This window comes from Cervus canadensis, chromosome 19, assembly GCF_019320065.1.
Source record: "Cervus canadensis isolate Bull #8, Minnesota chromosome 19, ASM1932006v1, whole genome shotgun sequence".
NCBI classification, from domain to species: domain Eukaryota; kingdom Metazoa; phylum Chordata; class Mammalia; order Artiodactyla; family Cervidae; genus Cervus; species Cervus canadensis.
The window spans coordinates 41,515,901-41,531,821 of record NC_057404.1 but is presented as its reverse complement, the minus strand read 5'-3'; the positions used below and the strand labels follow the sequence as shown (position 1 = coordinate 41,531,821).

General features: G+C 41.3%; 1 protein-coding gene across 2 annotated transcripts in view; it reads right to left on the bottom strand.

Annotated features, from left to right (window-relative positions):
* The window catches only part of NFKB1 (nuclear factor kappa B subunit 1), a 121,905-nt gene that overhangs the window by 10,073 nt on the left and 95,911 nt on the right, over positions 1-15,921 (bottom strand). For both annotated transcript variants that reach the window (XM_043438262.1, XM_043438263.1), the window contains exons 12-16: positions 15,051-15,194; positions 13,259-13,348; positions 11,157-11,342; positions 8,852-8,993; positions 5,449-5,563 (exon numbers count right to left, since the gene is read on the bottom strand). In XM_043438262.1, the coding sequence (XP_043294197.1) occupies positions 5,449-5,563; positions 8,852-8,993; positions 11,157-11,342; positions 13,259-13,348; positions 15,051-15,194 (677 nt within the window). The remainder of the gene's footprint in view (positions 1-5,448; positions 5,564-8,851; positions 8,994-11,156; positions 11,343-13,258; positions 13,349-15,050; positions 15,195-15,921) is intronic.

The window sequence follows — 15,921 nt, the reverse complement described above, 5'->3', positions numbered from 1 at the left end:
TGGTTAACTCCTATTAGTAAATTTAGTTTTCTCGAATTTCTAGTAGGAGTCTTACCTTTAGCTTAGACATCATATGTTAATGAACCAAATCAACTTACTGTTTTACTGAAAAAGTTTAAACAAACTACCCAGCAGAAACCAACTGACAAAGGTACTGTCACTCTATAATAACATGCAAAAAAATTTGGTAAATTAAAAAATATTGTTCCATGGACAAGCTCCATGAGACCAATCAACAGAATTCTGCCACTATACTTTATAAAAGGATTCTCAAAGGCATAATAGAACAGGAGAGCCACCTCACAAAGAAGGCTCAGATGGACAAACAAGCCAAGTCCATTTGATTATCCTGCCCACAAAGCGGCACCTCAGTGAATGCAAATGAGGTGTTTTGAAAACTGCATTTTCGAGATGAGTAAGACAAACACTCAAGAAAGTATCTTTCAAAGAACTGAGGTCACTGCCAGAAGAGCAGTATATTTTTATACAAATCAGTCTGTTTCACAGCAGCCTGTGAAATCCAGCCTCTCTAATGACAGTTTGCCTAGACTTTCCTGCTCAGTAAGCAGTGACAGCAGGCGGACCGCCAGCATCCTTGTTGGGCACACCAGGTGAGAGTGGATGAAAGATACCGTGCTGTGTCGTTACAGTGATTATTTAATGTAACAGAAACAAAACGCGATTCTTTCCCCCAAATGTCTACTCTCTCTTTTTTCTACCCCCGCCCCAACCTTTTTTTTTTTTTTTTTCCCATCCTTTAGAACTATAGCCTGGCTTGAAATGAATCATGCCCTTGGAACTTTTAGACATTATAGCCAGGAGCCTTCCTCTCAAACTAAAAAATAAACTGTGTTTAGTAATCAGATATGTCATTTGGGGAGATGGGGAAAAGAAAGAGAATGAGATTGGAAAAAAGACCTGAAATCACGTTATACCATTCAGAGATTTAACATTAGCTGTAGTTTTAATATAAATTTTCATATCACACAAAATCTCTTACCATTAGTTTAAAAAAATTTATTAAGTTTTTTTTTTTCCTCTCTCTATGGTCCCACGGAAGGTTTTCTATGATATTTTAGGCTTTAGATCCTAAACCCCAGGATTATATCTTTTTTTTTTCTTTTTTTCCATTTATTTTTATTAGTTGGAGTATCTTAAGTAATTATACAATGTAGGAATCTAGGAACTTTTAATACCGTGCTTGCCGGCATGTGGACTTAGGCAGACATTTTGCAGAGCCAAGTAAACAAATACCCCAGCAACCCAATTCCTGCCTGTATATCTGAGGCACACAAATCCACAAGGACACGTGAGTGAGACTTCACTGAAGTACTGTCTGTGGAGGTAGGAAGTGAGAAGCTGGCTAAGTGTCAACTGTTGGGAAATAGGTACATAACAGATTGAAGGATGTACACAATAGGATCCTCGTCAGGGGTAGAAACAATGAACTAGTTGTATATACAGGCGCATGGATAAATTCCACAAACAGTGGAGGCAGTTATCATGACGTGTAGGACAAAGCCACCTATGCAACTTAAAAATACATGCACGAAGAACTGCATGAACACACACATGAGTGCATGTAAAACTGGCAAAACCCAAGTAAGATCTGTGGATTATATCAATTTCCTGGCTTTGATACTGGACTAGAGTTATACAAGATGTTATCATTGGGGAAACTGGGTAAAGGGTACATGCAACCTCCTAGTATATTTTTTGCAACCACCTATGAATCGATAATTAAAAATTTAAGAAAGTTTTATGCAAAGCAGAAGCAGTATGTATAATATACCATGGATTGCATGTAAGAATAAACTTTCCTAACACCATACACAAAAATAAACTCAGATGTCAGGCCAGAAGCTATAAAACTCTTAGAGGAAAACATAGGCCAAACACTCTTTGACATAAATCATAGCAAGATCCTCTTTGACCCACCTCCCAGAATACTGGAAATAAAAACAAAAATAAACAAGTGGGACCTAATTAAACTTAAAAGCTTTTGCACAGCAAAGAAAACTATAAATAAGATGAAAAGACAACCCTCAGAATGGGAGAAACTAATTGCAAATGAAACAACTGACAAAGGATTAGTGTTCAAAATACACAAGCAGCTCACACAGCTCAACACCAGAAAAACAGCCCAATCAAAAAGTGGGCAAAAGACCCAAACAGACATTTCTCCAAAGAAGACAGACAAATGGCCAACAAACACATGAAAAGATGTTCCACATCACTCATTATTAGACAGATGCAAATCAAAACTACAATGAGGTACTGCCTCACACTGGTCAGAATGGCCATCATCAAAAAATCTACAAACAATAAGTGCTGGGGAGGGTGTGGAGAAAAGGGAACCCTCCTGCACTGTTGGGGGGATGTAACTGATACAGTCACTGTGGAGACACATGTACTCCAGTGTTCACTGCAGCACTATTTACGACAGCGAGGACACGGAGACAGCCTAGATGTCCAGCAACAGATGAATGGATAAAGAAGTTGTGGTACATATATACAACGGACTATTACTCAGCCATAAAAAGGAACACATCTGAGTCAGTTCTAGTGAGATGGATGAACCTAGAGCCTGCTCTACAGAGTGAAGTCAGAGAAAAACAAATATTGTATATTTATGCATACACATGCAATCCAGAACAATGGCAACGATGAACCTCTTTGCAGGGCAGGAATAGAGACCCAAACAGAGAACAGACTTGTGGACACAGCAGGGGGAGGAGAAGGTGGAACGAATAAGAGCAGCACTGAAACATATATATTACCATATGTAAAACAGACGGCTATTGGAAAGCTGCCGACAGGGAGCTCCACCTGGTACTCTGACGATGTAGAAGGGTGGGAGGGAGGTTCAAGAGGGAGGGGACATATGCACACTTACGGATGATTCATGCTGTTGCATATGTTGCTGTGAAACCAACACAACATTCTAAAGCCATTATCCTCCAATTAAGAATAAATTCTGAAAAAGTATATTAAAATATCTGTCTACTTTAAAGTATATATGTTAAGGTAGCAAATACCTAGGGAAATACTTATAATTGTTATATTTGGGAGTGGGGCTGAGAACTTGTATGCTGCTAGGGAGGGTAACTTTGATTCTCTAATACATATCCTTACGTACTATTTTAAAACTACGAACATATATATGATAATTAAAAACAAAAAATAAAGGCACAAACCCCCCACTCATGTTTTATAGGAACATATGCAAATAAAATTGATATCAAACAAACTAGAGTGGTGGTTTATGTTGGAGGGAGAGGAATGGGAGAAGAGAAAATAGTTTAAAAGGAATAGATTTCAGAAATATTTTCAGAAAAATCTTAACCCTGTGTACTTATATTATTTTGAGTGTGGCTTTCTCTAGAGGGTGGGTGGAAGAGAGATTTGATCATGACAGATGGCCACAGAAATGTACTAAGATTAGTGAAAGGTATTTTGGGAGCATGTTTCAGACAATTGCCAAATAATCCAAATTACTTAGGGAACTGTATAATTTCCCATCAAGAATAGCTAACAGAGAACCTTTACAATAGAAAAATGGAAGTTTAAATTAATGGGTTTCTAGTTCTCAAATAAAAGTTGCCATTGGGTATGTGTTTGACACCTTAAAGGCTAGCCAGGGGGTCCTGAATCCTTGCCCATCAATGAAAACGATGGTAAAGGGGTGCAAGAAGTGGACCTGCATGCCCCCAAGAGTCCCCATACCGGAAGGCATGGGAGCATCAAAGGCGGTGGTTTCAGAGTTTTGTCCCCAACACAGTGGAGAGTCTCAACAGTTGTACCGAATGATACAGTGAGGAGTTTGGCACATAATAAATCTCAACTACTAAGCCTGTTGTGCAGTGTCCTTTGCAGGTCCTATTTATAAACAGAAACACAATTCCCTGAATCTGACATACAGGCACTGAACTTAAGCACTCTTTGGAAGGGGGACTGATAAGCGCAAGGTCCCCTTTCCAGTTTTCTCTGTACACTTGTGATGGTGAAAGGAACAGTCGGTCCTAGAGCCTGAGAGACTCAGGCTTTATGGGCCAAGTGACTTTCCAAACACCAGCAACACCCAAACTGGTATGAAAATGTGAAGAAGCCATCCTTTAAATATATATACCTAAAATTAGACCTCATCCTAGTTATGAGTCAGTGAAGAATTCCCCAACTTCATTTTCCCTTTGATCTTAAGTATGATGGCCAAAGACGAGGCCTAATGCCTTAATATCCAGTGGGAAACTGTTATTTTCCCTTATCAGGAGACACAGATCAACTTGATCTATCTATTCACAGATAAAAATCTACTGGGAGCTACATGTAAACATTTCAGAGCAACTGCTTTTAGGAAATGACTCACATCACTGCTTTAAAAATTGAGAACTGGGACAAGCACCTTCACTGTGTAAATAACTGTACATGGTGGTTGCCTGTATTTTTAGAGGGAGGGATAGGCTTGAGTCAGGCATCTGGGCATACCATAGAGGCCAAGGAGGACTGGGAAGTCATCTTGAGTCTTGAAGGGAAGGCAAAAACAGAAAAGCGGAGAAGGGCAGGGGATCATGAGGCTGTAGAGAAGGCTGGTGGGGCCGGGAAAGGCAGCAGGAAGGGAGAATACCAGGGCAAGAGGGAGGGAGCAGACCCTACTCACCTCCTCCCAGCGTGGTCCCTTTGCCTGGGAGGCTGGTCGGGGTCTGCCGGCTCCCTGCACCGGCATCCCAGCTTTGATTCTGACACCCTCAATCTCCTTTCCTCACCTGAAACCTGCGTGTACCCACCAGGCAGCCTCACTGAGTCTCCAGTCAGCCCTGCTCTCTGAGATACTAGACGACCTCTGTAACAGAGTTCCTCAGCCTGCTTTTAAGTCTACCTAATTTTTGGGTGGATCTGATTTGGGCAAATCTCTTTAGTGTTCCCTGTTTTCTTCACCTTGAACATTATTATTGTATTTTGAATTTTCTGTTTTTTTGAAAGACACTTTTTCCTTCTCAAGCAACCTTTTTAGCTTTCTGTATTCTTGACTCAGCACCCTTCATTTGATAACCATTTAATCTAGATGCTGTCAACATGTTCAGCACACTTCAAAAATTCTTGTAAATCACTGGCTTTTCAAACTGAAAAGTTTTTTCAATTCTGTTTTTTTCTCGACAGGTGTGATATATTTATCCTGCAGTAGACTGAGTGCTTTGTGGCAACTTTCTGAAGCTTCAAGTTTGCAGTCTCTCGGCAGGATGCTAAATTTCATTGTGGGGTGACTGCTATTATACCCATAGATCAAAGGATCCTCATTCATAAAAGAACATTCCTATGTGATATTACCTACAGAGACATGTTACTTTATTTTTGCTACTGTTAATATTATATGCTATTATTAATACACACACAAGCCCATGTACACACCATGGATTTTTCTTCAGTCGCCTCCTTGATATTTCTGCTTACCTGGTAGAGATCATTTCTCATGTTGATAATTTCATCAGAAATCAAGCCAGATGTGACTTCCAGCAGATCTCTCACAAGCTGATTATGAAGGTGGATGATTGCCAAGTGTAAGACACTGGAATAAAAATATAGTGGCAATAATCAGCTAAAGTGTTAATGGAGAAAAAAAAAAACAAAACAGGTTCCCACGATAGGATTAGATTTGTAAACTGAATTTGGCTCTCTAGTTTCCTTTAGCGCGCAAATGTCTGGAATCTATGAAACATCTTGAATCCAAGGTGAGTGTGCCCTACTGCCTGCTCACTTACAGAGCCTGCCTGGTCTCTGGGGGCTCAGTTCAGACTCCCTGACGTGTAAAGGAGCCTGGACTTTGAGGCAGGACGTCTCCAAGTTCAAATCCTAACCCTGCCTCTGTGCTATGGTTTCAGGGCATTTTCTCCTCTAACTTTTCCCTGACTTACCTGGACACACACAGATGATATGAGTTAAATTCCTGAACTAGGATTTGCTCAGAAAAATGTAGTTCTCTCACCTAGCCCTGCCACCTCTTCCAAAACACAAGGTGGTGGCTTTTTAACATCTTCCTAGATCCCAAGAGGGGAGAGTGGAGTTAGGCTCTTAACTACAGGAAGAAGACTTGAAGCAAACTTCTGGAGGAAAAATGTGACTGTATTTCTCCCCTGAATTCTTTCTGCTGCCTGGAATGGTTTTGCTCTTCTTGTCTGCCTCACCAGCGCTTCATCCTTCATGCTCCAGTCTAAAACTTACATCCTTGGAGAAGACTTTCTCAGTTTCCAAGGCAGAGCAAGCTGTCCCCCACTCAAGTTTCCTGCTTGCTTGAGCAACTACAGTTTTCTGTACATCCTCTCTCTCTGTCTTCTAAGCCTCTTGGAGGCTGGTTCTGTCTGGGTCAGCCTTACAGCCCTGGCACACAATTTAGGCACTAAAATAAGGATGACTGAACAAACAGGGCTTATAGTAATGAGGCTGAAAATATTGGCAGGTGCCAAGCATCACTCCTCGGAACAAAATTTTTTTAATTGTTAAAAAATATTTACTATTAAAAATTGGAAACGACACAACAAGAACAATGAAAAATGGCTACTATTTGTTTAGAGCTTCTAATACCAGACTACACTAAGCATCTGATACACATTATCATATTAATCATAGTCTTACAAGGTAGGTAATATTATCCTTATTTTTGGTGATGAAACTGAGACGTATAGGTATAAGAGAACTCAATCCAGATCATATATTAAATCCATGACTGTCTTGCTCCAAGGACATCCCTTAATTCCTTAAGGTCTCCTGCTGCAGGGCACATGTGTGCTGCTCTGTGGAGTGGTGGTGAACATCCAGGAGGATGACCCCTCCGAGGTATGGACAGATCACGATGCAGAGCACACCCAGAGGATCCCATGGTGGCAGTACCTATGGGATTTGAGCATAGGCTGCATTTTCTCTAAACATAGCAGGTGTCATTTTATTCAGGCCACTTTCTTGGCAATAGCAAGTGTGTATTACGTGGGATTAACACTGACATAGGAGAGCCTGGAAAACTAGACTGTGGCATCATCATTTGAGAGAGACTTTTAAATGAGTTATCTCAGGGTTTCCGTACTGTCTTTTGAAACCTAGGACTGAAAGAAGACTGATGAAAAGGTCCTGAAGTCTGATGCAGACATGATGTACATATACCAAGAAAAAGGTCGTACTTCAAAATCTGCCTAAAAATTTCCATGTGTAGCTCAGCATTTCATAGCAGAAGTACATTCCCCCTCCCCCATAAATTTTCACACCCTCATGGGAATTTCCCCAGTACCAGAAGTTTTTATTATTTTTTCTCATTGTATTTTCTGTGATGACTAATGGCCACAGGATTCGGATTAATAGCCGAATATAATAAGCTCAGTGAAAACAAGGGACCTGAGCTATGAAGGCTCAAAGCTATTCCTGTCTGCATTCTTATGAGGACTCTTCCTCAGTTTCCCGCAGTCTCACCTCTCTGGCTTCCAGCTGCGGCATGAGAATATCTGGGGACCTGGGAGGGGACTCTGAGGATTCACTTCCTTAGAAGTGCCTGGGCAGGGAAGGCTTCCTCCGCAGCCTCTCCATATATATTCCAGGTCCTCACATATGTTCATACCTTCGCCTCCATGCCCCCACTTGAATGTGTGTGCCTGTATCCCTTTCCACAATTCTCCCTTCAGACACCGCGGTCCCTTTCTTAGGCCCATCAGCCGGTCCCTAAGAATGCCATCTGAAATACTGCTGTCCTGTCCTGCTTAACTGCTTTCTCTTGTGGTTCTGTGCTACTGGATGCTAACTGGATTATTTAACCCTGTAAAACACGTTCTGCTGTTGATGACATTACACCAAGACGGCTGTGCTGGTTCCTCCCCTACTGTATAACAAGGCCAGTGGTTACACCACATCCTTGGTTACACTGCAAGGAATGAGAACAAAGGTCTCTCGTTGAAACCCCGAGGCTGGCACTTTCCTAAAGCATTTGGTTCAGTGTTTAAGACACAGCACCCAGGAGCTCTTCCAGAGAGGATTTCTCACTGTTGATGCTATTTTGGGGAAGGTTTTGAACAAACCACTTGACTTGGACTTGAGAGCTGCTGTCGCTTGCTATTTTTATAGGCTTTTGAGATTATTTTAGAAGTCTCAGTGAAAGGAAGAGGAGAACTGTTTTAGAAAGAAGCCAGGTGTCCCTGCACATATGAGCTCTGTAACCCCAGAAGTGGGAAGCATGTGTGGTGGAATGGTCGATTCCCACACCACGTGGGCGAGAGCAGTCAGAAGAGTCTGGTCCAGTCACAGACTGGTGACCATTAACACAGGCAGTAGAGAAGGAACTGTTAACTGGGAGAGAATGACGATGGCCTCTTAATCATTGTGTCATTGTTGCTCTTGAGCTGTCTCTATTGGGCTTTTCCTGGAGATTACTGTTACCACAGGTATGCAGTTGGGATAATAAGCACTTTAGACATTTGGCAAGACCAAAGTTTATTACGTTATTCCAATAAACAAAGTAAAAAATATTATTCCAATAAACAAAATGTTTACTAGATATTATTCAAAATCTTATTCCAACAAATGAAGCAGGGCTTTTCAAAAAGTACCATTCCCCACACACGTCTCGGTTTTCTAACCCAGAGTGTTGTACTCTTAGATGAGTAACCAGCTATTTTAGAACTCAACAGGTGGGAACCACAGGATAGAGAAGCAGATCACACCACTCAGCCTTATGGATGCATTCTTTTTCTTGAGGGAATGCTTCAGTTGCAGGATCCAGTGACTTTAATCAATTCGTCTCATCTCTAGCCAGCATGCACACAATTCCTCTCTCTCTTCGCCCCCTTAAAACGCCTTGTTTACGAAAGTCCTGACTTACCTGTCCCCGTTCTCGTCCTGCACGGCGGTGAGATGGCGCTGGACCGCCAGCAGCATCTTCACGTCTCCAGTCACCGCGTAGTCAAAGAGGGCGTTGGCGTGCTGCTTGGCCAGCTGCATGGCCTTCTCCAGAAAGAGGTTATCTGCAAGGCAGTGATCACAGTCACGGTTGAGCTTCCTGAAATTGCTCTACAGGAATGGCATGCTTGAGGCCAACACCATCAGCATCAGCATTCTGAGACCCTGAGACACATCGATTTAGTGGAAAATGCTCCTTTCAGGGGCTTCCCCAGAGTAGTGCGAGTGGCAGAATCCACCTGCCGACCCCAGGAGACACAAGTCTGATCCGTTGGCAGGGAAGATTCCCCGGAAGTGGAAATGGCTATCCACTCCAGTACTTTTTCCTGGAGAATCCCATGGGCAGAGGCGCCTGGCAGGCTACAGTCCATGGGGTTGCAAAGAGTCGGATGAGACTGAGCGAGCATGCGTGCACACACCTGTCAGTGCTTTTGGATCGTGTTCACTGTGGAAAGCACAGGTGGATGCTGGCTCACTGACAAATATAGAGGTTGATCTCAAAAAACCTGTCTACACGTTGGCCATCTGGGTCTCGGACACAACAGCTGAGATCAAGCCCCACCACTCTTCCAGGTCAAGTCCATGGGGAACTGTCCTGGCTTCCAGAAAACTTAACAGCCATATATGACATGTAACCTCTGTTATAGTTCCCCTTCCAGTGAGTGTATTTGCATTCCTGTACTTTCTTTGGACCCATTTTTATTCCAATATTGTTATTAATATTTTTAAAAACATCTCTTATCACCTAACTGAAAAGATGTTTTGTACGAGTCAAAAGTTTATTTTTTTCCCCCAAGATAATCTGCTTATCTAAGGTTCATATTTTTGTGTCTTTTTAAGTATAGTTAATTTACAATGTGGTGTTAGTTTCAAGCATACAGCAAAATGATTCACTTATAGCTATATGTATTCTTTTCCAAATTCTTTTCCATTATAGGTTATTACAAAATATTTAGTATAGTTCCCTGTGCTGTACAGTAGGTCCTTGTTGTTTATCTATTTTATGTATAGTAGTGTTCATATGGTCATCTAAAACTCCAAATTTACCCCCCCAATCCCTTTTGGTAACCATAAGTTTGTTTTCATTATATGTAAGTCTGTTTCTGTTTTGTAAATAAGGTCATTTATATCATTATTTAGATTCCAAATATAAGTGATATCATATGGTTAAAAAAAAAAAAAAAAAACCTGTCTACAATTTTTTTTGGGGAAAGAAATTCAGAAATGTCTGTTATTTTAAGGGGAATAATCAATCTCCAAATAATGCTCACTGGATTTTGCCACAATTGTAAATAATCAATCTCTTGGGGAAATAATCCTTCACTGGAATCTTAAATGACTCTCTGGTTGGGCAGGAAGTGTCAAAAATCAGTCTCTGCCACAGACAGACAGACTCTCTACGAGCCACTGGTGTTTTTGTGTTAGGTCTTTATTTTTATCATCTGTGACTTTGTTTTACTAATTTTTATCAGGGTATAGTTGCTTTACAGCCATTGGTGTTCTTGTAAACTCTGCTTCCTGAAGGTCAGTGGGAGGAAACTTGTGGCTTGCAGGCCAAATCCTGTGTGTGGCCTGTTTTTTTGGCCCCCTAGCTAAGCATGGTGTGTACATTTATTTAAAAAAAACAAAGCAAAACATGCAACAGAAACCCTATGTAGCCCCCAATTCTACTTATTAACTATCTCTTACAGAAAAAGTCTTCCAAGCATAATCTGGGATGACCTAGACTCGTGACACATACCCTAATGGGTTCCAAATATGCACTGTCCCTCCTAATTCTCCAAGGAAGGCAGTGACATAAAGGGAAAAGTTCTTATTTTCAGGCAAAGTTCCACCTCAGTGTGACAGTCAAGCTACAGTCAGAGAAGGGAGACTGTCAAAATTATGCAAACTGCTCTCTATTGTCTGTGGTGGAAATGATTTAGATTATCTCTCCTGATACCCTAAAACTGCATGACATGACTGGAGAAGCATATGTAAACGTCTGTACTTTATAGTCAGAGATAACACTGGGCAAATGGAAACCCCAGTGTGAATAAAACAACCCAGCCCAGACTTTTCGAAAGGCATACGGGGCTCCGAAGAGCACACGAACCAGATGTGGCTGCGTCATCTTTAGTCTTTAGGTCAACAAGATAAACCTGTCTTCTGGAAACAGGTTCTCCACCCAGACCGGACCCGGCCCTCCCCAGCCAGCGGCGCGCGGGCCCCCGTCCCGCACGGCTCACCCTGGAAGCTGCAGTTCTCTTCTCTCGCTCCCACCGAGCACGCCAAGTTAGCCTCAGCGCCCCCCTGGCAGGACTCTCCGTCTTGTTCTGTGGTTTCTGTTGCTTGCTCGGAGAGATTTACAACCTCTCTGTCATCACTCTTGCCGCAACTTTCAGGGTCATTTTTAGATGGGGTGTCTATGGTTCCTAAGATAAAAGCCAGAAAAAAAAAATCAGCCTTTTCTCAGTAAAATCTATTCAGTTATAATTCACTGTTTCAGCAAAGGTCAGCTAAAGGTAGAAGCAGGCTTACTGCAAAGGGAAAAGAAAAACAGTTAATTTAAAATTCCTTTTAAAAGGATCTGTTTTCCAGGATATGTTAACACCTACAATTTCACTAACTGTTGATGTTATTTTCTATTGAAATTGTGGGACCTAGGGAGCTATTTGTTCCTTTTGTTTATTTTCATTCTTATTTTCCTGAAGAAAGAAACTTTGTATAGCCTTCAGTGCAAAGACTTCAGAGCCATTTTTTTATTATACTTGGTTGCCTCTTGGCTGTATAACTTCTGAATGCAAATCACTGAGCTCTTTAACGCGGTATTGCAGAGAATAAATCATAATGGGTAAAAATTGTTCAAAAAATGGTCATAAGTAAACCATTTTGAAGCTATTTTAAAGTCACTTCCAGAAAACTTTTTTTAAATTGAGGTGTAATTGACATATAACATTGTAATAATTTTAGGTATACAATATAATGACTCAATATTTATATATGTTGCAAAATGATCATTACAATAGTCTAGTTTAACATCTATCAGCATATATAGTTACAAATTCTTGTGATGAGAACTTTAAGAGCTTAAAAAACATATTTTTACATTTCTAAAAACGTACATCTTATCCTGTTTATTTGGAAAGGAGGCAAATGAAGTAAAGCTCTTCTAGGAATTACAAGAAAGTGGCATTTTAAAAATTCTTGAAAGCAGAGCAGCTATATTACCCCCACCCAGTGCTCAAGCAAATTGTGAAGATGTGGTCTAAATTCACATTCTTCACTGTGGGAGCTATCCTGTGCAGTTTCTGATCATCCTCATTGAGGTCCTACTGTACTATCTGACAGCTACTATGAGAGCACTGAGGTTTTACAGGCAGACCTGGTTCAAATTCTGGTTCTGCCACTAACAATGTGTACCTTCAGTGAGTGAATGGGCATCTGTGAACCTTGATGTGCTCTCTCTATAAAATGGAGAAACTAATATTTTCCTTACAGTGGAATCAAGAAGATGATTAAAACATGTAAAAGCATCTGACATGAAACAGGTGTTGAACACATGAGAAGACCTTTTTGTATTCTTTTTTCAATAGGTACACTGGAATGGTACATTGAAGAATTGATGCCTTTGATCTGCTGCAAGGAGATCAACCAGTCAATCTTAAGAGAAATCAGCCCAGAATACCTGTTGGAAGGACTGATGCTGAAGCTGAAACTTCAGTATTTTGGTCATTTGACACAAACAGCCGGCTCACTGGAAAAGGCCCTGATGCTGGGAAAGGTTGAGGGCAGAAGAAGAGGGTGTCAGAGGATGAGATGGCTGGATGGCATCACCAATGCAATGGACATGAACTTGGGCAAATTTTGGGAGATGATGAGGGACAGGGAAGCCTGGTGTGCTGCAGTTCATGGGGTTGCAAAGAGTCTGACACGACTGGGCAAATGAACAGCAATAACACTGGAATGGACATGTAGTATGAAGCATAAACACATGAACAACTGCTAATTAGAGGGTACATTTGATGAGGAAAGACCATGCCTATAAAATTCTAAATGTCTCAAAAGTGTAGTATTTGACAAAAAAAGAGAATAGGTAAGTTTGGTGACTTAATGTTTGAACAATCAAGTCTCTTTATGCTCCTTTCTAATGTTCTTTTCTTTCCCCTGTTCATGCCACATACAAAGTATAAATATAAACAGAGCATCAGGAATAGAATTTCTACTGTCCACAGGAAATAATAGTTTGGGGGAAAGAAGTTATTGTCTTAATTTATTTGCATTTATCAATTTTTTTCAAGATAATGTTGTGTTAGTAATGACTGGAAAAAAAAAAAAAAGTGCTACTTACCATGCTTCATCCCAGCGTTAGATTTAGTGGTTCCAGGATGGAAGGTAATTCCACCATATGTGGGGAATCCATAGTGGGGGAAGCCATACCCTGAAATGGCAGATGTAACAAATGAAACCTCATGACGATTTTTAAAAAAAGGCCTCAGCAAACCTCAGGTGAGCACAGGCTTCGGTGTGCCTGACACGTTGCTTCTGTTGTGAGTTAGTAAGACGCATCACATCACGGGGGAGGGGGGGGGCGGGGGGCGGGGCGGGGTGAGATCGTGAACATTCCATCCCGGCCAGGCTGACAGCCTGGCCACTTGGGCAGAAGCCAGGCTTTGGGCAGTGTGCGGGAGCTCACATCTGAGGTCTCCCACTCCTGCACGCTGGGGAGAGCCTAACGGCGAGGGGCTGCCACCCAGGCTCGGACTGGCTCACACACCCAGCGGACTAACCTCTGGAGAGAAAAAACCGAGCCAAACCAAATACATATCCTGACCCCTCAACAGAAACACGCCCCCACTGGTCACTCTCATGCATTTTTTGGTGGAGGCATAAGCTGGTAAAACTCTTTGGGGTAGCAGTGGGTATCAGTCATACTCTGTGACATAGTAATTTCACTTCAAAGAATTTAATTTACAGAAATAAACTGGAATAAAAGAAAAGCAATGTGGATAGAGGAGTTCAGTGCATTTTATATATAAAAAAAAAGGAAACTATGTTCAAGTAAGTTATACTATGGTTTGTTCACTTGATGAAATATTATGAATCATTAAAATGATGCTTAAAAATTATGCTTATGTAAAATTTATATAACCATGGAGAATGCTTATGTTCAACTGTTAGGAAAAAACAGTATACATAACTCTATACACAATCATGTGAGAATAATGAGTAAGTCATATGACTAAATGGATTAAAATAATATATACAATGAGGAACACAGCTGTGCTTGGAGAAATGTATAAATATATATTATAATGTATATACACAAAAAATTAAGTAGCTAATCTATGATGGCAGGATTTTATATATTTTCAACTTTTCTATAGTATAGCATAAATATAAAATGAAACCTTTTCAACATTTCCAAAGAAAACCAAGATAACTGTATCTGCCTCCTTTGCCCCCACCAAAAAAACACGAGGTGGTAATATACCAAAATGTTAAGAGGTATTCTTTGGATAACTAACTTCATGACTTTTTTTTCTTCTTACAGTTTTTGGTATTATCTATCTACATATTCACAAAGAGCCAGACATGACTAAGCGACTGAACTGAACCGATCTACATATTATAAATTGAACATGTGTTTCTCTGAAAAAAAGTTTACTGGGAAATTTTTCTTTTTTTGCCATGCTGCACTGCATGAAGTTTACTCCGACCAGGGGTCAAACCCATGCCTCCTGCAGGGGGAGCATGGAGTCTCAACACTGGACTGCCAGGGAAGTCCTGGGAAATTTTAATGAATATTAACATATCATGTTCAATGGATTTCCCTGGTGGTTCAGCAGTAAAGAAATCTGCCTGCCAATGCAGGAGACATGGGTTCAGTCCCTGGGTTGGGAAGATCCCCTGGAGAAGGAAATGGCAACCCACTCCAGTATTCTTGCCTGGAGAATCCCATGGACAGAGGAGCCTGGAGGGCTACAGTCCATGGGATCATAGAAGAGTCGGACACGACTTCGACCCTAAACAATAACAACAGTCACATTCAATAATGTCACAAGCACTCAGTGCACAGACGAGGGAATCTGGGAGAACGAAACCCACCCTCTCTGACGTGAAAGAATAGCCTTGGCTCATACCTGGGCCGGTACTTCCGGCACCCCCGCCTCCACCACCGCTGCCAAACATGCCCCCGCCTCCGGCTCCAGCGCCGCTACCACCGCCAAAACTGTCCGAGAAATTGGGCATCAGCTTCTGTCGTTTCCTCTGCACTTCCTCTTTATCTGCATTTAAAGGAAGAGAAACCAAAGGAGAAGAGATTGATTCAGTTCCACTACTAGCCACAGAAAGAATATTGATTCTGATGGTATTTTTAAACATCTTAAAGGGAAACAGAAAACACCCAAGGAGGAAGAGATGCCAAAATTCAAGAAGCATTATATTTATTCCAATGAATATGAAGACCAAGAACTAGCCTCAGAGAGACCACAGAACAGTACACACCCAATTCTCTCTGGAATGGATTAAGTCCCCCATGTCACTCAAGCTAGTGAGACACTAGACTGCCCATCAAAGATGAAGATACTGAAAAAACTGAACGAGAAGAACACTACTGAGCATTTTCACGTGGTCATACAGAACAACTGTTACTAAGCAGCTAACATTTATTATGAATCTACAGTGAGCAAAGTGCTGTGGATAAAGAGAAGTATGACATCATGTCCTTGCTGTCAAGAACCCGCCAATATAATTTTAAGGTTTAGGGGAAAGACAGAGAGGACATGATAATACTATATATGTAAAATTCATGGTGCCAACTAGGGTTCCAGGAGTTTATGGGAAGACTTTGAGGGAGTACCCGTGAGCTGGAAATTCAGGAAAGGCTTCCAGAATCAACCTTCCATTAGGAGGGGGCAAAGGGAAGATGCTCTGGGGAGGGGATGCAGAGAGAGAGAAACAAAGGAACCAATGTACACTGCATGCTTACGAGAACAACAGGGCATCAGTTTA